This window comes from Leucopleurus acutus (genome assembly GCF_964270905.1).
Source record: "Leucopleurus acutus genome assembly, chromosome: 4".
NCBI lineage: Eukaryota > Metazoa > Chordata > Mammalia > Artiodactyla > Delphinidae > Leucopleurus > Leucopleurus acutus.
The window spans coordinates 75317910-75342760 of record NC_139146.1 but is presented as its reverse complement, the minus strand read 5'-3'; the positions used below and the strand labels follow the sequence as shown (position 1 = coordinate 75342760).

Here is a 24851-nt window from a genome sequence, read left to right as displayed (position 1 = left end):
TGGCTTTCTTTCACTACATGGAGTTTGATGGCACCAGGCTTCCACACTTGCCATCCCCTCTGCCTGGAAAATTGCCCCAGATCTTCATATGGCTGGTGTCCTGTCACTAAGCCCTTGGATCAGTCGATCTCTAGCATACCCTCCCATTGTATTTGAAAATTCTTACCACCTAAAACTAACTTCTTCACTTATGTGCTACTAGTTTGTCTCCCTAACTAGATTAAAGCCACCACAAGAGCAGGGGCCTTTGTGTATCTTGTTTACCATTATGTACCCTGGCACCAAAACCGGTTCATAAACACTTGTCAAATGAATGAATGAACAAATGAATGAATTCTTACAAGTTCCTTAAATCAACTCATTTAGGATGGGGTACCTGGCAGAAAGCCTATTTCAAGTGTGTGTGTGTGTGTACTTTAAGGTGATAAAACTGCATTTACTTAAAAAGATTCTATACTTCAATTTTCCACTATTTCAGAATGGTCTTCCTCGTAATCGTAATTAATTCTATTACTGCATGCCTCAAAGAAGGATATATGTACATTGAAAAATATTCAAACGGGGTTCCCTGTACCAACTAGTCAGAATGTAAAAGGCCCCTGTAAGGTCCCTGAGGCAGAGAGGTTTTCTACTGTATCTCAGTGCCTACTATGGTTTCTGATACACAGCAAGCACTCAACAAATATTTATTGAATGAATGAATGAAAGATTATCTACTACTAAAAATAATACATTAAGAAGACATCACAATCATTTTTTAAGTTATCAACATTTTATATTTTACCTGTAACTGCGAAACTTTCAATTTTTTTGTTAAGTCTTTGCTTTTCTTGTTCAAGCTGATGAACAACAGTTTCCAGGTCTGATTTTATAAGGAGTTCATCACTCAGCCTCTCCTTTTCTTTATGACATAAGTTTAATTCCTGAAAATTTTAACACTATAATTAAGATTTCTAGCAACTTTATGAATATAGCACTTAAAATAGATATTTGTAAGCACATTTATTTAAGAGTAAGTCACATACACACTTTTAGTCAGTCAAATATATATGGTTTCAATGAAAGTTAATTATCAATTATGGCTAAAAGCAACAATAAAACCCAAATTCAACAGTGCTCCTTTCTAAAGTAGTAGAACTATCGGATTTTATTTTCTTTTAATTTGTTTCTTTTAATTTGTTAGCATACTGTCTTTTTAAAAAATGAATATGTACTTGTGCAATAAAAAAATTTAAAGTTTTTTATGTTTAAAGGAAAGCAGAAGTTAAGACAGTGCTCTAAGACTACCATAGGTATACATAAGTACAAAGGTTTCTCTCTCAGCCTCATCTGCACAATGAGGATAAGACCAGTACCTGGACACTGAGGATTCATCTATGAATGGATGACTCTGTGAATGTGAAGCACTCTGTACAGTGTCCGGCACATGGCAAGTACTTAATAAGTGTTAGCTAATGATATCATTAGTATTTACCTTAAAAAAACATAAAATGTAGTACCAATGGAAAAAATAAGAAGGTCAGAAAGTACAGCAACATCTTGCTGTCAGGCAACAATACTAAACTTTGGTCAGAGTTCTGAGATAAGCATTATGAATCACATATAACTGTATACAGTGTGCATAAAAACAGCACTGAACAAACAACAAAAATCCCTGTCCTCACAGAGCTTACACTGTAGTGAAAACATCAAAACATCTACTTTACATTTATTGACCTCACTGGAGAATTTAAAAATATCTACGAAACTCAAGAGTAGACAACATTTAGCAGGTTTAGCTAATTCAGTTATTCAATATTGAGCTGAACTGAATACCTGCAGTTGAGTAAAACAGGAAGCCATTGTGATGCACTGTTTATAGTGAGCATATAAAAATCAACAAGTATTTGAACACCTACTATGTGCCAGCATATCACAAATGGCTTTGTTTTTTAATTTGCCTTATGACTGCCACCAGAACATTACAGCTTGACTGTAAAAAGAGTATAAGTAATGAGAAAACTTGGAAATTAGTATTAGTCTTTTCATTATTAGTGGAAACTCATCCAATTTAACAGGCTATTAAAAAAATTCTTAACAATCTTTTGGATGACCACCTAGAAATTTCTACCTGTAAGTAAGACATTCTTTCTGCCAGTTCTAGACTCTAAGACTATATGCTATATCTAGGTTTATGCTGGGATGATTATTAGTTTTCTCATTTGAAGACCACCAGAACAAACCATATGACTAGTAAAACGGTTTGTAATGCCAAACAAAATTATTAAAAGATGACTGAGTGCTTTTAATAAAAGTCAACAAAATTTTACAAAGTAACTATTAATTTTTAGTTTAAATATTAGTAAACTGACAAGTCATGAAGTCATTTAAAGAATATAAAATTCCTAAGAGGTTTTCCAAATTTGAGTGTAACTTGCTACCCATTATATATGGTATTAAAGAATTATAAAAATATAAATGAAACTAAATATATACATACAATGGAATATTACTTAGCCATAAAAAGGAGTAACGATACATGCTATGACATGCTTGAACCTTGAAAACATTGTGCTAAGTGAAAGCCAAACACAAAAGGTCACATATTATATAATTCTATTTATACAGAATATCCAGAATAGGCAAATCTACAGAAACAGAAAGCAGACCAGTGGTCGCCAGAGGCTGAGCAGAGGAAAATGAGGGGTGACTGCTAATGGATATGAAGCTTTTTCCTGGAGTGAAAAAATGTTCTGGGATTAGATAGTAATGAAAAAAACCACTGCACCTCCTATCTTCCTCCTCACTCTTTTGCCCACGCCAGCCTTGCCAATGGCAAGTTAAAGACTGACCAGACAGCCCCTCAGGGAGTGGATACAAAACTGTGGGAGCAGAGTAGCAATGAGACCCCCGAGAGATGAAGATCATTTTAATACCTTAAATTACTTTCCCACATTTTCTAAGAAACCAGTTCATTCATTTGAAACTCTGATGCCTTTGTCTTACTCTGCTTACACTTTAGATGGCTTTCTACTGTCCACTAGAATAAAATCCAAACATCCTGCCATGGTTTAGAATGTCTTCCATAATTTGGACAAACTATGGTTGCACTACTTTGTGCCTATACCAAAACCGCTGAATTGTTCACTTAAAAGAGTGAATATCATGATAGGTTAATTATATCTTAGTTAAAAAAAAGTAAAATAAAACATAAAAATTTTCTTGATGAAAATGCTGGCAATTCAATATAACAGCAGTCCCCAACCTTTTTGGCACCAGGGACTGGTTTCGTGGAAGACCATTTTTCCACGGATGGGGGTGGGGATGGCTCAGGCGGTAATGCGTGTGATGGGGAGCAGCAGATGAAGCTCTGCTCATCCGCCGCTCACCTCCTGCTGTGCAGCCCGGTTCCTAACAGGCCACAGACCGGTACCAGTCCACGACCCGAGGGTTGGGGACCCCTGCAATATAACACCTACTTACCAGTTGAAGTTTTCCCATTGTTTCTTCAAGATTCCGCATTTCAGATAGCTTTTTTTTAATCTCTTTCTAGGAATAAAAAGCCTATTAGGTAAATACCTAAAAGTCAAGAATACTTATCACTAAGTCACAGTGCAAATGAGACCAAGCCATTTTTCGAGCAGTTCATGTTCCCTCTCACCAGTGAGACCTGAGGCATTAGCCAGCCCTAAGCCTCAGTTTCAATGAGGAGGAGGCAAAGTTTAGGTTTCTCTAATTTCTTGGTATCCTGAATGCTTACAGGGACCTATCTGTAACATATGAAACGAGAGGGCTACTTGAAAATCTTTTTCTATCTGTATACTTGTAGGACTTTTCTTGATCCTTGATTTTTAGGATTCATCTTATGGCCCTGTCATTTCCTGACTTTCCTATCTTATTTGCTTTCTCACCACCTGCTACTACCAACCTGGATCCTCTACACTGCAACTGAGAGTGCTGAATGCCAAGATTAAAATATTATAACCTAGGGGCTTCCCTGGTGGTGCAGTGGTTGAGAGTCCACCTGCCGATGCAGGGGACACGGGATCGTGCCACGGAGCGGCTGGGCCCGTGAGCCATGGCCGCTGAGCCTGCGCATCCGGAGCCTGTGCTCCGCAACGGGAGAGGCCACAACAGTGAGAGGCCCGCGTACCGCAAAAAAAAAAAAAAAAAGAAATTATAACCTAATAGGAATCTTCTATTGAGCCAAGGTGTCATTCTTGATTACTGCCAATTGGACACGTGCAGCTGTGTTCAATATGTTGTATGCACAGCACAGAATATGCAAAAGGAAGTGGAAAAGGAGAGGAATGAGATATAGGAGTGTTGCAATGAAACTAAAGCCACAAAAGCAAAATTAAAACCGCAATAATTATGTTCTTCATTTTCAAGGCTGTCTTGACTATTCTGGGTCCCTTAAGATTCCACATGAATTTTAGGATTTTTTTCCTATTTCTGTAAAAAATGCCATTGGGGTTTGGAGAGGTATTACACTGAATTTGCACATTGTTTTGGGTAGTATGGACATTCGAGCAGTATACAGTCTTCCAATCCATGAACACAGGATAGCTTTCCATTTATTTCTGTCTTAATTTCTTTCAGCAGTGTTTTATAGCTGTCAGGGCACAAGTCTTTTGCCTCCTTGATTAAGTTTATCCCTAAGTACTTTATTCTTTTTTGATGCTATTGTAAATGGGATTATTTTCTTAATTTCCTTTTTGTATTTTAATTACTAGCATATAGAAATGCACCAGGTTTTTATGCAATGATTTTGTATCCTGCAAGTCTGCTGAATTTATTAGTTCTGTTTTTGTTTTTGTTTTTTTTTAATGGAATCTTTAGTGTTTTCTACACATAAGATCATCTCATCTGGAAACATAATCTTACTTCTTTCTTTTAATTGGATGCCTTTTATTTCTTTTTCTTGCCTAATTCCTCTGGTTAGGACTGCCAGTACTATGTTGAATAGAAGTAGTAAGAATGGGCATCCTTCTCTTGCTCCTAACCTTAGAGGAAAAGTTTTCAGTCTTTTGTCACTGGGTATGATGTTAGCTGTGGGCTTTTCATAATATGGCCTTTATTATGTTGAGGTAGTTTCCTTCTATTCCCCTAATTAGTGGAGGTGACACTATAAAATTAACTCATATTATTCAACTGATGTAAAGTAGTGATCTTCAAACTAGGTTATACTCATTCCTGGGATAACATAAAGACTATCCAAGTATTATGTAAAACTATCATATATATATATATATATATATATATACACACACACACAAATAATATATTATTTACAATATATATTATATATATGTATATATAGTTTCAAGGAATCAATATCTGGATTCTTAAATTTGCACATACAGTCCTTCTTAAAAATTATCTACCTGAGAACCTGCTTGTGCTCTAGGTATCATGTGAGTTCTTCTTTCCTACTTCCCCTTCCAAAACTGCCTTTTCCCCACTTTTCAAAAGAAGGGCATGCATCTAATGTAATTCTATCTCTACTTATAAAAAACTTCCGGGGGGGTTCCGGGAAGATGGCGGAAGAGTAAGACACGGAGATCACCTTCCTCTCCGCAGATACACCAGAAATACATCTACGCGTGGAACAACTCCTACGGAGCACCTACTGAACGCTGGCAGAAGACCTCAGACCTCCCAAAAGGCAAGGAACCCCCCATGTACCTGGTTAGGGCAAAAGAAAAAACTAAACAGAGACAAAAGAATAGGGACGGGTCCTGCACCAGCGGGAGAGAGCTGTGAAGGAGGAAAAGTGTCCACACACTAGGAGCCCCTTCGCGGGTGGAGACTTCGGGAAGCGGAGTGGGGGAGCTTGGGAGCCGCGGAGGAGAGCACAGCAACAGGGGTGCGGAGGGCAAAGCGGAGAGATTCCAGCGCAGAGGATCGGGCCGACCGGCACTCACCAGCCGAGAGGCTTGTCTGCTCGCCCGCCGGGGCGGGCGGGACTGGGAGCTGAGGCTCCGGCTTTTGTCGGAGCGCCGGGAGAGGACTGAGGTTGGCGGCGTGAACACAGCCTGCAGGGCGTTGGTGCGCCGCGGCTGGCCGGGAGAGAGTCTGGGGAGGGGTCTGGACCTGCCGAAGAGGCAAGAGACTTTTACGTCCCTCTTTGTTTCCTCGTGCACGAGGAGGGGGGATTGGGAACGCTGCTTGGGAGAGCTCCGGAGACGGGCGCGAGCCGCGGCTAAGAGTGCGGAGCCCAGAGACGGACATGGGACGCTAAGGCCGCTGCTGCCGCCGCCAGGAGGCCTGTGTGCGAGCGCAGGTCACTAGCCACACGCCCTTCCGGGGAGCCTGTGCAGCCCGCCGCTGCCGGGGTCCCGGGATCCGGGGACGCCTCCCCCGGGAGAGCGCACGGCGCGCCTCAGGCTGCAGCGTCACGCCGGCCTCTGCCGCTGCAGGCCCGCCCTGCACTCCGTGACCCTCCCTACCCCCCGGCCTGGGTGAGCCAGAGCCTCCGAATCAGCGGCTCCTTTAACCCCGTCCTGTCTGAGCAAAGAACAGACGCCCTCCGGCGACCTACACGCACAGGCGGGGCCAAATCCAAAGCTGAGCCCCTGGGAACTGTGAGAACAAAGAAGAGAAAGGGAAATCTCTTCCAGCAGCCTCAGAAGCAGCGGATTAAAGCTCCACAATCAACTTGATATACCCTGCATCTGTGGAATACCTGAATAGACAACGAATCATCCCAAATTAAGGAGCCCTGTGGATGAAAGGCTCTTGGTGCTGCAGCCAGGACTCAGTGCTGTGCCTCTGAGGTGGGAGAGCCAACTTCAGGACACTAGTCCACAAGAGGCCTCCCAGCTGCACATAATATCAAACAGCAAAAATCTCCGAGAGATCTCCATCCCAACGCCAGCACCCAGCTTCACTCAACGACCAGCAAGCTACAGTGCTGGACATCCTATGCCAAACAACTAGCAAGACAGGAACACAACCCCACCCATTAGCAGAGAGGCTGCCCAAAATCATAATAAGTCTACAGACACCCCAAAACACACCACCAGACGTGGACCTGCCCACCAGAAAGACAAGATCCAGCCTCATACACCAGAACACAGGCACTAGTACCCTCCACCAGGAAGCCTACACAACCCACTGAACCAACCTTAGCCACTGGGGACAGACACAAAAAACAACAGGAACTACGAACCTTCAGCCTGCAAAAAAAAAAAAAAAAAAAGGAGACCCCAAACACAGTAAGATAAGCAAAATGAAAAGACAGAAAAACACACAGCAGATGAAGGAGCAAGATAAAAACCCACCAGACCTAACAAATGAAGAGGAAATAGGCAGTCTACCTGAAAAAGAATTCAGAATAATGATAGTAAGGTTGATCCGAAATCTTGGAGATAGAATGGACAATAGAATGGACAAATTGCAAGAATCAGTTAACAAGGACCTAGAAGAACTAAAGATGAAACAAGCAACGATGAACAACACAATAAATGAAATTAAAAGCACTCTAGATGGGATCAATAGCAGAATAACTGAGGCAGAAGAACGGATAAGTGACCTGGAAGATAAAATAGTGGAAATAACTACTGCAGAGCAGAATAAAGAAAAAAGAATGAAAAGAACTGAGGACAGTCTCAGAGACCTCTGGGACAACATTAAACGCACCAACATTCGAATTATAGGGGTTCCAGAAGAAGAAGAGAAAAAGAAAGGGACTGAGAAAATATTTGAAGAGATTATAGTTGAAAACTTCCCTAATATGGGAAAGGAAATAGTTAATCAAGTCCAGGAAGCACAGAGAGTCCCATACAGGATAAATCCAAGGAGAAATACGCCAAGACACATATTAATCAAACTGTCAAAAATTAAATACAAAGAAAACATATTAAAAGCAGCAAGGGAAAAACAACAAATAACACACAAGGGAATCCCCATAAGGTTAACAGCTGATCTTTCAGCAGAAACTCTGCAAGCCAGAAGGGAGTGGCAGGACATATTGAAAGTGTTGAAGGAGAAAAACCTGCAACCAAGATTACTCTACCCAGCAAGGATCTCATTCAGATTTGATGGAGAAATTAAAACCTTTACAGACAAGCAAAAGCTGAGAGAGTTCAGCACCACCAAACCAGCTCTACAACAACTGCTAAAGGAACTTCTCTAGGCAAGAAACACAAAAGAAGGAAAGGACCTACAATAACAAACCCAAAACAATGAAGAAAATGGGAATAGGAACACACATATCGATAATTACCTTAAATGTAAATGGACTAAATGCTCCCACCAAAAGACACAGATTGGCTGAATGGATACAAAAACAAGACCCATATATTTGCTGTCTACAAGAGACCCACTTCAGACCTAGAGACACATACAGACTGAAAGTAAGGGGATGGAAAAAGGTATTTCATGCAAGTGGAAACCAAAAGAAAGCTGGAGTAGCAATTCTCATATCAGACAAAATAGACTTTAAAACAAAGACTATTAGAAGAGACAAAGAAGGACACTACATAATGATCAAGGGATCAATCCAAGAGGAAGATATAACAATTGTAAATATTTATGCACCCAACATAGGTGCACCTCAATACATAAGGCAAATACTGACAACCATAAAAGGGGAAATCGACAGTAACACATTCATAGTAGGGGACTTTAACACCCCACTTTCACCAATGGACAGATCATCCAAAATGAAAATAAATAAGGAAACACAAGCTTTAAATGATACATTAAACGAGATGGAGTTAATTGATATTTATAGGACATTCCATCCAAAAACAACAGAATACACATTTTTCTCAAGTGCTCATGGAACATTCTCCAGGATAGATCATATCTTGGGTCACAAATCAAGCCTTGGTAAATTTAAGAAAATTGAAATTGTATCAAGTATCTTTTCTGACCACAACGCCATGAGACTAGATATCAATTACAGGAAAAGATCTGTAAAAAATACAAACACATGGAGGCTAAACAATACACTACTTAATAATGAAGATATCACTGAAGAAATCAAAGAGGAAATCAAAAAATACCTAGAAACAAATGACAATGGAGACACAACGACCCAAAACCTGTGGGATGCAGCAAAAGCAGTTCTAAGGGGGAAGTTTATAGCAATACAAGCCCACCTTAAGAAGCAGGAAGCATCTCGAATAAACAACCTAACCTTGCACCTCAAGCAATTAGAGAAAGAAGAACAAAAAAACCCCAAAGCTAGCAGAAGGAAAGAAATCATAAAAATCAGATCAGAAATAAATGAAAAAGAAATGAAGGAAACAATAGCAAAGATCAATAAAACTAAAAGCTGGTTCTTTGAGAAGATAAACAAAATAGATAAACCACTAGCCAGACTCATCAAGAAAAAAAGGGAGAAGACCCAAATCAATAGAATTAGAAATGAAAAAGGAGAGGTAACAACTGACACTGCAGAAATAAAAGAGATCATGAGAGATTACTACAAGCAACTCTATGCCAATAAAATGGACAATCTGGAAGAAATGGACAAATTCTTAGAAAGGCACAACCTGCCAAGACTGAATCAGGAAGAAATAGAAAATATGAACAGACCAATCACAAGCACTGAAATTGAAGCTGTGATTAAAAATCTTCCAACAAAGAAAAGCCCAGGACCAGATGGCTTCACAGGCGAATTCTATCAAACATTTAGAGAAGAGCTAACACCTATCCTTCTCAAACTCTTCCAAAATATAGCAGAGGGAGGAACACTCCCAAACTCCTTCTACGAGGCCACCATCACCTTGATACCAAAACCAGACAAGGATGTCACAAAGAAAGAAAACTACAGGCCAATATCACTGATGAACATAGATGCAAAAATCCTCAACAAAATACTAGCAAACAGAATCCAACAGCACATTAAAAAGATCATACACCATGATCAAGTGGGGTTTATTCCAGGAATGCAAGGATTCTTCAATATACGCAAATCTATCAATGTGATAAACCATATTAACAAACTGAAGGAGAAAAACCATATGATCATCTCAATAGATACAGAGAAAGCTTTTGACAAAATTCAACACCCATTTATGATAAAAACCCTGCAGAAAGTAGGCATAGAGGGAACTTTCCTCAACATAATAAAGGCCATATATGACAAGCCCACAGCAAACATCATCCTCAATGGTGAAAAACTGAAAGCATTTCCACTAAGATCAGGAACAAGACAAGGTTGCCCACTCTCACCACTCTTATTCAACATAGTTTTGGAAGTTTTAGCCACAGCAATCAGAGAAGAAAAGGAAATAAAAGGAATCCAAATCGGAAAAGAAGAAGTAAAGCTGTCACTGTTTGCAGATGACATGATCCTATACATAGAGAACCCTAAAGATGCTACCAGAAAACTACTAGAGCTAATCAATGAATTTGGTAAAGTGGCAGGATACAAAATTAATGCACAGAAATCTCTGGCATTCCTATATACTAATGATGAAAAATCTGAAAGTGAAATCAAGAAAACACTCCCATTTACCATTGCAACAAAAAGAATAAAATATCTAGGAATAAACCTACCTAAGGAGACAAAAGATCTGTATGCAGAAAATTATAAGACACTGATGAAAGAAATTAAAGATGATACAAATAGATGGAGAGATATACCATGTTCTTGGATTGGAAGAATCAACATTGTGAAAATGACTCTACTACCGAAAGCAATCTATAGATTCAATGCAATCCCTATCAAACTACCACTGGCATTTTTCACAGAACTAGAACAAAAAATTTTGCAATTTGTATGGAAACACAAAAGACCCCGAATAGCCAAAGCAATCTTGAGAATGAAAGAAGGAACTGGAGGAATCAGGCTCCCAGACTTCAGACTATACTACAAAGCTACAGTTATCAAGACGGTATGGTACTGGCACAAAAACAGAAAGATAGATCAATGGAACAGGATAGAAAGCCCAGAGATAAACCCACGCACGTATGGTCACCTTATCTTTGACAAAGGAGGCAGAAATGTACAGTGGAGAAAGGACAGCCTATTCAATAAGTGGTGCTGGGAAAACTGGACAGCTACATGTAAAAGTATGAAATTAGATCACTCCCTAACACCGTACACAAAAATAAGCTCAAAATGGATTAAAGACCTAAATGTAAGGCCAGAAACTATCAAACTCTTAGAGGAAAACATAGGCAGAACACTCTATGACATAAATCACAGCAAGGTCCTTTTTGACCCACCTCCTAGAGAAATGGAAATAAAAACAAGAGTAAACAAATGGGACCTAATGAAACTTAAAAGCTTTTGCGCAGCAAAGGAAACCATAAAGAAGACCAAAAGACAACCCTCAGAATGGGAGAAAATATTTGCAAATGAAGCAACTGACAAAGGATTGATCTCCAAAATTTATAAGCAGCTCATGCAGCTTAATAAGAAAAAAACAAACAACCCAATCCAAAAATGGGCAGAAGACCTAAATAGACATTTCTCCAAAGAAGATATACAGAGTGCCAACAAACACATGAAAGAATGCTCAACATCACTAATCATGAGAGAAATGCAAATCAAAACTACAATGAGATATCATCTCACACCAGTCAGAATGGCCATCATCAAAAAATCTAGAAACAATAAATGCTGGAGAGGGTGTGGAGAAAAGGGAACCCTCTTACACTGTTGGTGGGAATGTAAATTGATACAGCCACTGTGGAGAACAGTATGGAGGTTCCTTAAAAAGCTACAAATAGAACTACCATATGACCCAGCAATCCCACTACTGGGCATATACCCTGAGAAAACCATAATTCAAAAAGAGTCATGTACCAAAATGTTCATTGCAGCTCTATTTACAATAGCCCAGAGATGGAAACAACCTAAGTGTCCATCATCGGATGAATGGATAAAGAAGATGTGGTACATATATACAATGGAATATTACTCAGCCATAAAAAGAGACGAAATTGAGCTATTTGTAATGAGGTGGATAGACCTAGAGTCTGTCATACAGAGTGAAGTAAGTCAGAAAGAGAGAGACAAATACCGTATGCTAACACATATATATGGAATTTAAAAAAAAAAAAATGTCATGAAAAACCTAGGGGTGAAACAGGAATAAAGACACAGACTTACTAGAGAATGGACTTGAGGCTATGGGGAGGGGGAAGGGTAAATGGTGACAAAGCGATAAAGAAGCATGGACATATATACACTACCAAACGTAAGGTAGATAGCTAGTGGGAAGCAGCCGCATAGCACAGGGAGATCAGCTCGGTGCTTTGTGACCGCCTGGAGGGGTGGGATAGGGAGGGTGGGAGGGAGGGAGACGCAAGCAGGAAGAGATATGGGAATATATGTATATATATAACTGATTCATTTTGTTGTGAAGCTGAAACTAACATACCATTGTAAAGCAATTATACTCCAATAAAGATGTTTAAAAAAATAAATAAATAAATAAAAGTAGAGTTCAGTATCAGAAAAAAAAAAAAAAAAAAAATATTAATAGGATTTGGGTCGGGGGCCCATGGGTGATTTTTTTTCTGTTTTCTCCTATTTTCCTGAACTGAACACATTTTACTTTTAGGGAGAAACAAATAAAACACATAAAACCCAAAAAAAAAAAAAAAAAAAAAAACTTCCGAAGCACCAGACAAAAAGATAACCTGAAATGTTGGAGCTGGCCGAAGCCTTTGATTAAGACACAATTTTCTCCCATTATATCTTACTAAGAGATGTATTTCCAATAAAATTTTACTTTTTAATAATAAGTATTTATCAACATTTGTACTACAGTTGTCACTTTGATCCACTGATTACTAATAATTATAATGATAACACTATTTAGAGGAAAATACTAACACTCTGAACCTTACAGTCGCAGGACATTTTTTAAAATAAAAAATTTCAATTCATGTATTTTTTTAACTGCAGAGATATTTGATATGAGTTATTATAAAAAGATATTCAAGCATAAAATATGTTAAAATAGGATAAAATTTTGTGAGGATTTCAAGAAGGGTCATTTGGATTATACTGGCTATATTTAAAAGAATGATATGACAGTTTTAAGAGATCAATACTTACAATTGATTAGAAATTACATCCTTTGCATCTATTTAAACTTGAAGATGAAAAATGTTAACTATCAACTTAAAAATGTGCAAGGACATACAGTTTTAAAAAATACCTTTAAAGGTTCATGAGCACAAAATGACCTAGAGGACAAACTTCAGAAGCCTGCTCACAATGCAGAGATAAAAGGACAGAGATGAAAATCTGTAGAAAAAGAGGATAGAGTCTGGAGAGCTGTCCTAGGAAGAGATGTGCTTCAGAAAGACAAACAACTAGAAAAAGGGCAAGAATTTAGGGGATGTAAACAACACCTTAGAAAAACGTGAATTACAAAACAAACCAAAAGGCCTGAATAGGACATCAAAAGGTCTCAAGCTCACCATACTCTAGGAGAATTAATGAGCACCTCCACAACCTAGACACACCTTTGCTTCCTCAAGTTCTTTGTCGGCAGTCTCGAGCACTTCTTCTTTATGTCTTTCCAACTGCTGTGCTAACTGGTCTATTTCAGTTAATTCCTGGCAGAGTTTTTCATTTTTGTTACTTAAATTAACAACTTCAGTAGTTACTGTTTCCTTGGTTTCCATAAGCTCTTGTATATGCTTTTCCAGGTCTTTATTAGCTTGCTGAAGAAAGTCAACCTAAATTGAATTTGTAATTCATAAGGTATATAAATTGGAAAATTATTAAAATACTGAACTTCCAAAATATTTTAAAATACTATATTTAAAAAAAAACCAAAAGTTAAAACCCCAGCTCTTTTACATTTGCAAACTTATACTGTTTCTATTTGCAAAACTGACAATGTGTGGTTTAGTAAAAATATATATTATCCACTGTCTTCAATTTTCAAGCATGGACGGAAAGGATAAGTAAGAAATTTGTGTGAACTTTTTCCCAATGCAGACTTTTAAAAATATGACAAGATTATCACTACGATGATAATATTAGTCTAGAGTGCTGTCCAATATAGTAGCCACTAGCATCCACACATGGCTACTGAGCACTTAAAATGTGGCTAGTCCAAACAGAGATGTGCTATAAATGTAAAATACAAACAGGATCCCAAAGACTTAGTACAAAAAAAAGTAAAACGCTGCAATGATATTTGACAACATTGATTACATGTTGAAATGGTAATATTTCGGATATATTTAGGTAGATACATTATTAAAATTAATCTCATCTGTTTTCTTTTTACTCTTTTAATCAGGCTACTAGGAAGTTTTAAATTACATATGTGGCTCATATCCTATTTCTATTGAACAGCACTGCTCGAGAGTTACTGCTGATATTTGGGGCTTACTCTATTCTGGTTGCAGTCTAGGCAGCAGTGACATTTAAATTTCTGAAGGTCGTGGAAACAACCTAAATGTCCATCAGAAGAATGGATAAAGAAGTTGTGGTGTGTAAATATATACACACACACAATGGAATATTACCTAGCCATAAAAAAGAATGAAATAATGCCATTTACAGACACATGGATGGGCCTAGAGATTATCATACTAAATGAAGTAAGTCAGAAAGAGAAAGACAAATACCATATGATACCACTTATATGTGGAATAAAAAGAAAAATACAAATGTACTTATTTACTAAACAGAAACAAACTCATAGACATAGAAAACAAACTTATGGTTACCAAAGGGGTAAGGGGATGGAGGATGGATATATCAGGTGTTTGGAATTAACAGATACAAACTACCATATATAAAACAAAGAACAAGGTCCTACTGTATAGCACAGGGAACTATATTCAATATTATGTAATAAAACATAATGGAAAAGAATATGAAAAAGAATAATATATAATATATATAACTGAATCACTCTGCTGTATACCAGAAACTAACACACATTGTAACTCAACTATACTTCAATTAAAAAACAAATAAATAAATTCCTAAAGGTCATTTGTCATGCTTCATAGAATTCTCTTGTTCTTTCACTCTTAGCTCAAATGCATGACAAGGGAAACCACTACATAGGTAAGTGAAAACTATATGTTTAATTTTTATATTTATTTTAAAAAACCACCTTTTATATATTATAAAAGAAATACTGTCATAAAAATTTTGAAAATGGAGAAAATCATAAAGAAGACTATCCCATCACACAAAGATAAACATTGCTAGTGTACTTTGGTGTATTCTCTTCTAGTGTTTTCTCTTTCTGAATGCATACACACATTTTTTTGGTGTGTGTGTGTGTGTTCACCTAGTGTTTTTTTTATTTTTTTATACAGCAGGTTCTTATTAGTCAGCAATTCTACACACACACACATTTTTTTTTAAAGCAAATTGAAGGTTACATTTTACCTATGGTTTATTCTCTTTTTTTAAATATTTATCATTATGGTGTATATATTCCTACCTCATTAAATATTCTTAAAAAACGTGAGTTTTCAATAGCTGCACCCAATTTTGGATACTTTGACTCCATCAAATTTTTTCCACCGTAAATAATAGCCAAGAAAACAACCCTGTCACTTTCACAAACCCACAGACCATTATAAACACTTATGATTTCATATGCTCAGTGAAATAATTATAAAACTCATTACCTGAATATTTAAATGAGCAATAAGCTTTTCGTTGGCTTTATTTTTAGTCTCCAGAGAAAGGATATCAGGGGAGCGACCTCCATCCAATGCAACCGACAGTCGTTCTATCTCTCGTTCTCTTAGTTCAATCTGAAGACATAAAGTCGTGCTATCATTTTAAAAACTTGGGTTTTCAACTGAAATGATTAACACTGGACAAACATTTATTTGGATATACTTCCATTTTTCTTAGGTCCCACAATATATACAAAAGATTAACATTCATATATATACCCACACATAAATGGGATTACGAAATGCATTTATGCAAAGCAAAAATATACACAGAAAATATCAACCTAAGAACTGTCAACATAGGTTTCATAAGTATTTTTATTGAAGAGATTCTTTCTAATTTTTTTGTTTTGTTTTTTCCTCCTCTAAGAGTAGGCAATGTTTATATAAAAAGAAACTAACTACTGGAATTGAGTCTGAACTACTTCACTGCCTGGTGGAATAAATGTGGGATAAACAAATGAATGTAAAACACAAAGGAAAGTGATTTGCTACTGAAACTCAATATTAAAAAGGATATGAGGCTGGAGTGAATTTAATTAATTATCTATTATTTAGAAAACAACAGACTATGATGATTAAAAACACCACTACCAACCACGAATTCACATACAAGAATCTGGAAAAACAACCTGAACCAAGATGGCGGAGTAGAATGACGTGCTCTCACTCCCTCTTGGGAGAACACAAGAATCACAACTAGCTGCTGGACAATCATCGACAGGAAGACACTGGAACTCACCAAAAAGGATACCTCACATCCAAAGACAAAGGAGAAGCCACAATAAGACTGCAGGAGGGGCGCAATCACAGTAAAATCAAATCCCATAACTGCTGGATGGGTGACTCACAGACTGGAGAACACTTATACCACAGAAGTCCACCCACTGAAGTGAAGGTTCTGAGCCCCATGTCAGGCTTCCCAACCTGGGGGTCCAGCAGCGAGAGGAGGAATTCCTAGACTTACAGACTTTGAAGGCTACTGGGATTTGACTACAGGATTTCGACACGACTGGGGGAAACAGAGACTCCACTCTTGGAGTGCACACACAAAGTGGTGAGCGCACTGGGACCCAGGGGAAGGAGCAGTGACCTCAAGGGAGACTGAACCAGACCTACCTGCTAGTGTTGGAGGGTCTCCTGCAGAGGCGGGGCGGGGGGGGGGCTGTGGCTCACCGTGGGGACAAGGACACTGGCAGCAGAAGTTCTGGGAAGTACTCCTTGGTGTGAGCCCTCCCACAGTCTGTCATTAGCTCCACCAAAGAGCCCACCATAGGCTCCAGTGTTGGGTTGCCTCAGGCCAAACAACCAACAGGGAGGGAACCCAGCCCCACCCATCAGCATTCAAGCAGATTAAAGTTTTACTGAGCTCTGCCCACCAGAGCAACAGTCAGCTCTACCCACCACCAGTCCCTCCCATCACGAAACCTACACAAGCCTCTTATATAGCCTCATCCACCAGAGGGCAGACAGCAGAAGCAAGAAGAGCTACGATCCTGCAGCCTGTGGATCAAAAGCCACATTCACAGAAAGATAGACAAGATGAAAACGCAGAGGGCTATGTACCCTCTGCAAGATAAAACAAGATAAAACCACAGAAAAACAACTAAATGAAGTGGAGATAGGAAACCTTCCCGAAAAAGAATTCAGAATAATGATAGTGAAGATGATCCAGGACCTTGGAAAAAAATGGAGGCAAAGATCAAGAATATACAAGAAATGTTTCACAAAGACCTAGAAGAATTAAAGAAGAAACAAACAGAGATGAACAATACAATAACTGAAGTGAAAACTACACTAGAAGAAATCAATACCAGAATAACTGAGGCAGAAGAACGTATAAGTGATCTGGAAGACAGAATGGTGGAATTCACTGTTGCGGAACGGAATAAAGAAATGAGAATGAAAAGAAATGAAGACAGCCTAAGAGACCTGTGGGACATTAAATGCAACAACATTTGCATTATAGGGGTCCCAGAAGGAGAAGAGAGAGAGAAAGGACCCGAGAAAATATTTGAAGAGATTATAGTCGAAAACTTCCCTAACGTGGGAAAGGAAACAGCCACCCAAGTCCAGGAACTACAGCAAGTCCCACATAGGATACACCCAAGTAGAAACACAACAAGACACATAATACTCAAATTGGCGAAAATTAAAGAAAAAGAAAAATTATTGAAAGCAGCAAGGGAAAAACGACAAATAACATACAAGGGAACTCCCATAAGGTTAACAGCTGATTTCTCAGCAGAAACTCTACAAGCCAGAAGGGAGTGGCATGATATACTTAGAGTGATGAAAGGGAAGAACCTAAAACCAAGATTACTCTACCCAGCAAGGATCTCATTCAGATTCGATGGAGAAATCAAAAGCTTTACAGACACACAAAAGCTAAGAGAATTCAGCACCACCAAACCAGCTATATAGCAAATGCTAAAGGAATTTCTCTAAGTGGGAAACACAAGAGAAGAAAAGGAACTACAAAAACAAACCCAAAACAATTAAGAAAATGGTCACAGGAACATACATATCGATAATTACCTTAAACGTGAATGGATTAAATGCTCCAACCAAAAGACACAGGCTTGCTGAATGGATACAAAAACAAGACCCATATACATGCGGCCTACGAGAGAACCACTTCAGTCCTAGGGACACAGACAGACTGAAAGTGAGGGGATGGAAAAAGATATTCCATGCAAATGGAAATCAAAAGAAAGCTGGAGTAGCAATACTCATATCTGATAAAACAGACTTTAAAGAATGTTACAAGAGACAAGGAAGGACACTACACAATGATCAAGGAGTCAATCCAAGAAGAAGATGTAACAATTATAAATATATATGCACCCAACGTAGGAGCACCTCAATACATAAGGCAACTACGAACAGCTGTAAAAGAGGAAATCGACAGTAACACAATAATAGTGGGGGACTTTAGTACCTCACGTACACCAATGGACAGATCATCCAAAATGAAAATAAATAAGGAGACAGAAGCTTTAAATTACACAATAGACCAGATAGATTTAATTGATATTTATAGGACATGCTATCTGAAAATGGCAGATTACACTTTCTTCTCAAGTGTGTATGGAACATTCTCCAGGATAGATCACATCTTGGGGCACAAATCAAGCCTCAGTAAATTTGAGAAAATTGAAATCATATCAAGCATCTTTTCTGACCAGAGCGCTATGAAATTAGAAATGAACTACATGGGAAAAAACGTAAAAAACACAAACACATGGAGGCTAAACAATACATTACTAAATAACCAAGAGATCACTGAAGAAATCAAAGAGGAAATCAAATAATACCTAGACGCAAATGACAATGAAAACACGATGATCCAAAACCTATGGGATGCAGCAAAAGCAGTTCTAAGAGTGAAGTTTATAGCTATACAAGCCAACCTCAAGAAACAAGAAAAATCTCAAATAAACAATCTAACCTTACACCTAAAGGAACTAGAGAAAGAACAGCAAACAAAACCCAAAGTTAGCAGAAGGAAAGAAATCATAAAGATCAGAGCAGAAAAAAATGAAACAGAAACAAAGAAAATAGCAAAGATCAATAAAAGTAAAAGCTGGTTCTTTGAGAAAAGAAACAAAATTGATAAACCATTAGCCAGACTCCTCAAGAAAAAGAGGGAGAGGATTCAAATCAATAAAATTAGAAATGAAAAAGGAGAAGTTATAACAGACACTGCAGAAATACAAAGCATCCTAAGAGACTAATGCAAGCAACCCTATGCCAATAAAATGGACAACCTGGAAGAAATGGACAAATTCTTAGAAAGGTATAAACTTCCAAGACTGAACCAGGAATAGAAAATATTAACAGACCAATCACAAGTAATGGAATGGAAACTGTGATTAAAAATCTTCCAACAAACAAAAGTCCAGGACCAGATGGCTTCACAGGTGAATTCTATCAAACATTTAGAGAAGAGATAACACCCATCCTTCACAAACTATTCCAAAAAATTGCAGAGGAAGGAACACTTCCAAACTCATTCTATGAGGCCACCATCACCCTGATACCAAAACCAGACAGAGATACAAAAAAAAAAAAAGAAAATTATAGACCAATAGCACTGATGAATACACATGCAAAAATCCTCAACAAAATACTAGCAAACAGAATCCAACAACACATTAAACGGATCATACACCATGATCAAGTGGGATTTATCCCAGGGATATGAGGATTCTTCAATATACACAAATCAATCAATGTGATACATCATATTAACAAACTGAAGAATAAAAACCATATGATCATCTCAATAGATGCAGAAAAAGCTTTTGACAAAACTCAACACCCATTTATGACAAAAACTCCCCAGAAAGTGGGCATAGAGGGAACCTACCTCAACATAATAAAGGCCATATATGACAAACCCACAGTAAATATCATTCTCAATGGTGAAAAACTGAAAGCATTTCCTCTAAGATCAGGTACAAGACAAGGATGTCCACTCTCATCACTATTATTCAACATAGTTTTGGAAGTCCTAGCCACGGCAATCAGAGAAGAAAAAGAAATAAAAGGAATACATATTGGAAAAGAAGAAGTAAAACTGTCACTGTTTGCAGATGACATGATACTATACATAGAGAATCCTAAAAATGCCACCAGAAAACTACAAGAGCTAATCAATGAATTTGGTAAAGCAGCAGGATACAAAATTAATGCACAGAAATCTCTTGCATTCCTATACACTAATGATGAAAAACCTGAAAGAGAAATTAAGGAAACACTCCTATTTGCCATTGCAACAAAAAGAATAAAATACCTAGGAATAAACCTACCTAGGGAGACAAAAGACCTGTATGCAGAAAACTATAAGACACTGATGAAAGAAATTAAAGATGATACCAACAGATGGAGAGATATACCATGTTCTTGGATTGGAAGAATCAACATTGTGAAAATGACTCTACTACCCAAAGCAATCTACAGATTCAATGCAATCCCTATCAAATTACCAATGGCATTTTTTACAGAATAGAACAATCTTAAAATTTGTATTGAGACACAAAAGACCTCAAATAGCCAAAGAAGTATTGGGGGAAAAAAACGGAGCTGCAGGAATCAGACTCCCTGACTTCAGACTATACTACAAAGCTACAGTAATCAAGACAAGATGGTCCTGACACAAAAACAGAAACATAGATCAATGGAAAAAGATAGAAAGCTCAGAGGTAAACTCACGCACCTATGGTCAACTAATCTATGACAAAGGAGGTAAGGATATACAATGGAGAAAAGACAGTCTCTTCAATAAGTGGTGCTGGGAAAACTGGACAGCTACATGTAAAAGAATGAAATTAGAACACTCCCTAACACCATACAAAAAATAAAATCAAAATGGATTCGAGACCTAAATGTAAGAGCAGACACTATAAAAGTCTTAGAGGAAAACATAGCAAGAACACTCTTTGACATAAATCACAGCAAGATCTTTCTTGATCCACCTCCTAGAGTAATGGAAATAAAAACGAGAATAAACAAATAGGACCTAATGAAACTTCAAAGCTTTTGCACAGCAAAGGAACCCATAAACAAGAAAAGACAACCCTCAGGATGGGAGAAAATATTTGCAAACACATCAATGGACAAAGGATTAATCTCCAAAATATATAAATAGCTCATGCAGCTCAATATTAAAGAAACAAACAACGCAATCCAAAAATGGTCAGAAGACCTAAATAGACAGTTCTCCAAAGAAGACATACAGATGGCCAAGAAGCACATGAAAAGCTGCTCAACATCACTAATTATTAGAGAAATGCAAATCAAAACTACAATGAGGTATCACCTCACACCAGTTAGAATGGGCATCATCAGAAAATCTACGAACAACAAATGCTGGAGAGGGTGTGGAGAAAAGGGAACCCTCTTGCACTGTTGGTGGGAATGTGAATTGATACAGCCACTATGGAGAACAGTATGGAGGCTCCTTAAGAAACTAAAAATAGAACTACCATATGACCCAGTAATCCCACTACTGGGCATATACCGAGAGAAAACCATAATTCAAAAAGACATGTGCACCCCAATGTTCACTGCAGCACAATTTACAATAGCCAGGTCATGGAAGCAACCTAAATGCCCATCGACAGACAAATGGATAAAGAAGTTGTGGTACATATATACAATGGAATATTACTTAGCCATAAAAAGGAACGAAATTGGGTCATGTGTTGAGACGTGGATGGATCTAGAGACTATCATACAGAGTGAAGTAAGCCAGAAAGAGAAAAACAAATATTGTATATTAACACATGTATGGGAACATAGAAAACCGGTTCATCTGTACCATTTTTCAGGGCAGAAGTTGAGAGACAGATGTAGAGAGAAAACATATGGACACCAAGGGGGGAAAGCCGCGGGTGGGTGGGGGGATTGTGGTGTGATGAATTGGGCGATTGGAATTGACATGTATACACTGATGTGTATAAAATTGATGACTAATAATAACCTGCTGTATAGAAAAATAAATAAAATAAAATTCAAATATTAAAAAAAAAAGAAAACCCCACACACTTTCAATATTTGGTTTTGTTTTCCAAAAAATTTGAAAACAAAAACCAAGTATTCAATTTAACAAACAATTATTGAGCTTTGTTCTTAAGTATACAAAGATGAATAAAACACAGTCCCTTACTTTCAGGAACACACAGCTTTACAGGAAAAGCAAGCAAGCTAACCAATAATTGCTTTAATATGTTATTCAATGGTAGAAAAATAGAAATAGGTATATGGTACCAAAGTAGTCAAGGGAATAGAGTGATTTAGACTCCATTATACAATCATTTCTATCGAAATTAATGAAGGCCTTATCAAATAAACAAGTCTAAAAAACTTATAAATGATGCTAGTCAGAGAAGAAAGGAGGGATGCTCCAGGCAGTGACAGAGAAGCATAAAGCAACACGATATGTTTGAGGGAGCAGAAATGACTCAGTATGACTCGACTGTAATGTGCGAGGAAACTAATAGTTGGAGATGAGTCTGAAGAATTAGGCAGGAACTAATTATGATAAGCACTGAATACTTCGCTGGGAGAAATATTACTCTGGACTAAAGGATGAATTTGATAAGAATAAGACCAGAGGCAGGAAGACCATTGTAGAAATATATGAGAGATGATTAGGGCCAGTGGGATAGGGCAGAGCAGAAGTAGTAAGTTTAAGAAGCACTCAGAACTGACAGAGCATGGGAGTGGTTTGTGACAGGAGGAGAATGAGATCTAGAAAGACTACAGAATGTTGGCTTGGGCAAATGCTGATGCTTCCAACCAAAGTAGAGAATATAGGAGGAAAAATAGATTTGAGACAGAAGTTGGGAAGTTCAGTACTAGGCATATGTGTACAGAGAGCATTCATCCAAGTGAAAATGCCCAGTGTCAAGTTGGGTATATGGGTCTGGACCTCAGCAGAGAGGTCTGAGCCTGAGACACTGGGGAGTCATCAATATTCAGGTAATAAACTAAGAGAGTGGATGAGACTATTTGAGAAAACACAGAGGGAGAGGAGAAGGAGTCAAAGACAGAGTCTTGAGAGACAGTGATACTTTAGGGAGCAGGCAAAGGAAAAAAGCAAAGAAGATATTATAAGAGGTTAAAAAAAAAAAGCAAGAAAAGGAAAACCAACAGAAAATGAAGCCATGGATGAGTTTCAAAGAAAAATTATGAATGATGTCAAATACTACAGAGTGGGTCACAAAAATGAAGACTTAAAGTATCCTTCTGGAGGTAGCAATTGATGTCAGTGGTATCAATTACTAGGTCAATTTATAAAGTGTGGGACAGAAGCCAGAATGCAAAAGGTTATGGAGTGAACAGGAGGTGAAGAAGCAGAGAAAGAAGAATAAGATACTCTTTAGAGAAGTACTTATGAGGGAGAAAACATTAATTAGCAAGAGGGAAAAGTAGTTAAAAGAGATTTTTAACAGGATATTAGTGATGACACTAGTGCCTCCTCACCGGACTGTTAAGAAGACTAAAAAATTTATAATTGTAAAGCGGCCATGTAAGCTTGTTGAAGAATAATTGATTAAAGCAATATCCTAAGGAGAAGAGAGGAAATGGGGCCAAGTGCACAGGCAGAAAGACTAAACCTTAAACAGGAAGAAGCACCAACCTACCCACTAAGTCTTAAGGAGAGCCTGAGTGTGAATATTACTCATTTTTAAGGGGCAGAGATAGGAAATTGAGAAAAAGGTGATATCCTGAGAAGGAGGGTCTTATAGTCCAGGGAAAGAGCTTGAAGAGAACAGTAAAATCTGGAATATATGCTGAGAAAAACAGAACAAGTTCAAACAAACAAAAAAAACTGATAGGGAACACAGTGGACTCAATCAAGATTGATAACCACAATAGATTGGTGGTTTCAATCAGAATGGTCAGGTTATTTTCTCCAAACACCCCAGCCACCTCATGCAGAGATAGTAAAGATTGGTCAGTTTATGTTCATAAAGTACTTGGAAAAAAATATGATGAAAGAATGTCTGAATATAAATTGAAAAATATCAATACAATTCATCTCATCTCCATGAAGTAAGTTTTTTGGTTGACATTATAACAATTCCTTTTAACTCCATTTTATCCAAGTAATCTTCAAAGTACTTTATAAACTTAACAGTTACACCAACACATAAGTTACATCTATATTTGTATGTGCAGATTTCTTCACTCCAAAAAAACGTAGTCATGTGCAGAAAATGAAAAACATGTTACCCAATTTAAACTTCAGTAAGCTGTTAAGAAAGAAAGCCTATAATTATCCAAGTCAGAATTTAGCCAAGACGTCAACAGAAAGTAGGAAAGAACAAAGCTTGTTAAAGTTATAATCTAACTCTGCATCTATTAATTCCCCTGCTTCTTCAGAAAACTGTGTTATGGGGTACTAGTGCTTGTAGCAAAAACATGCAACAAATATGGTAACACAGAAAAGTAACTTTCGAAGAGCCTTATTCAAAATGACAAAATCTATAGTAAGATTAAAAAATTATTTAAAATACCATTACAAAGCATAACACACTTTAATAAAATACCTCCTGAGATGGAAACAGTTAATATGGTTATATTTGGGGAGAGAGATGATTCACCTTAAAAAAATCAAAACAAAACAAAAAACTACTATTCACCTCCATGCATAATGAAGGGAATGGACTGAATGCCCTGAAGCCATCTAAGCCATTCCATCTACTAATTCTAAATATTAA

The 24851-nt window shown here is 37.7% G+C and overlaps 1 protein-coding gene across 1 annotated transcript in view; it reads right to left on the bottom strand.

Annotated features, from left to right (window-relative positions):
• Nucleotides 1-24851, bottom strand: part of CEP135 (centrosomal protein 135) — an 82781-nt gene that overhangs the window by 45207 nt on the left and 12723 nt on the right. Inside the window, exons 7-10 of the mRNA XM_082838891.1 lie at nt 15565-15693; nt 13423-13638; nt 3463-3528; nt 785-923 (exon numbers count right to left, since the gene is read on the bottom strand). Of these exons, the coding sequence (XP_082695017.1) occupies nt 785-923; nt 3463-3528; nt 13423-13638; nt 15565-15693 (550 nt within the window). The remainder of the gene's footprint in view (nt 1-784; nt 924-3462; nt 3529-13422; nt 13639-15564; nt 15694-24851) is intronic.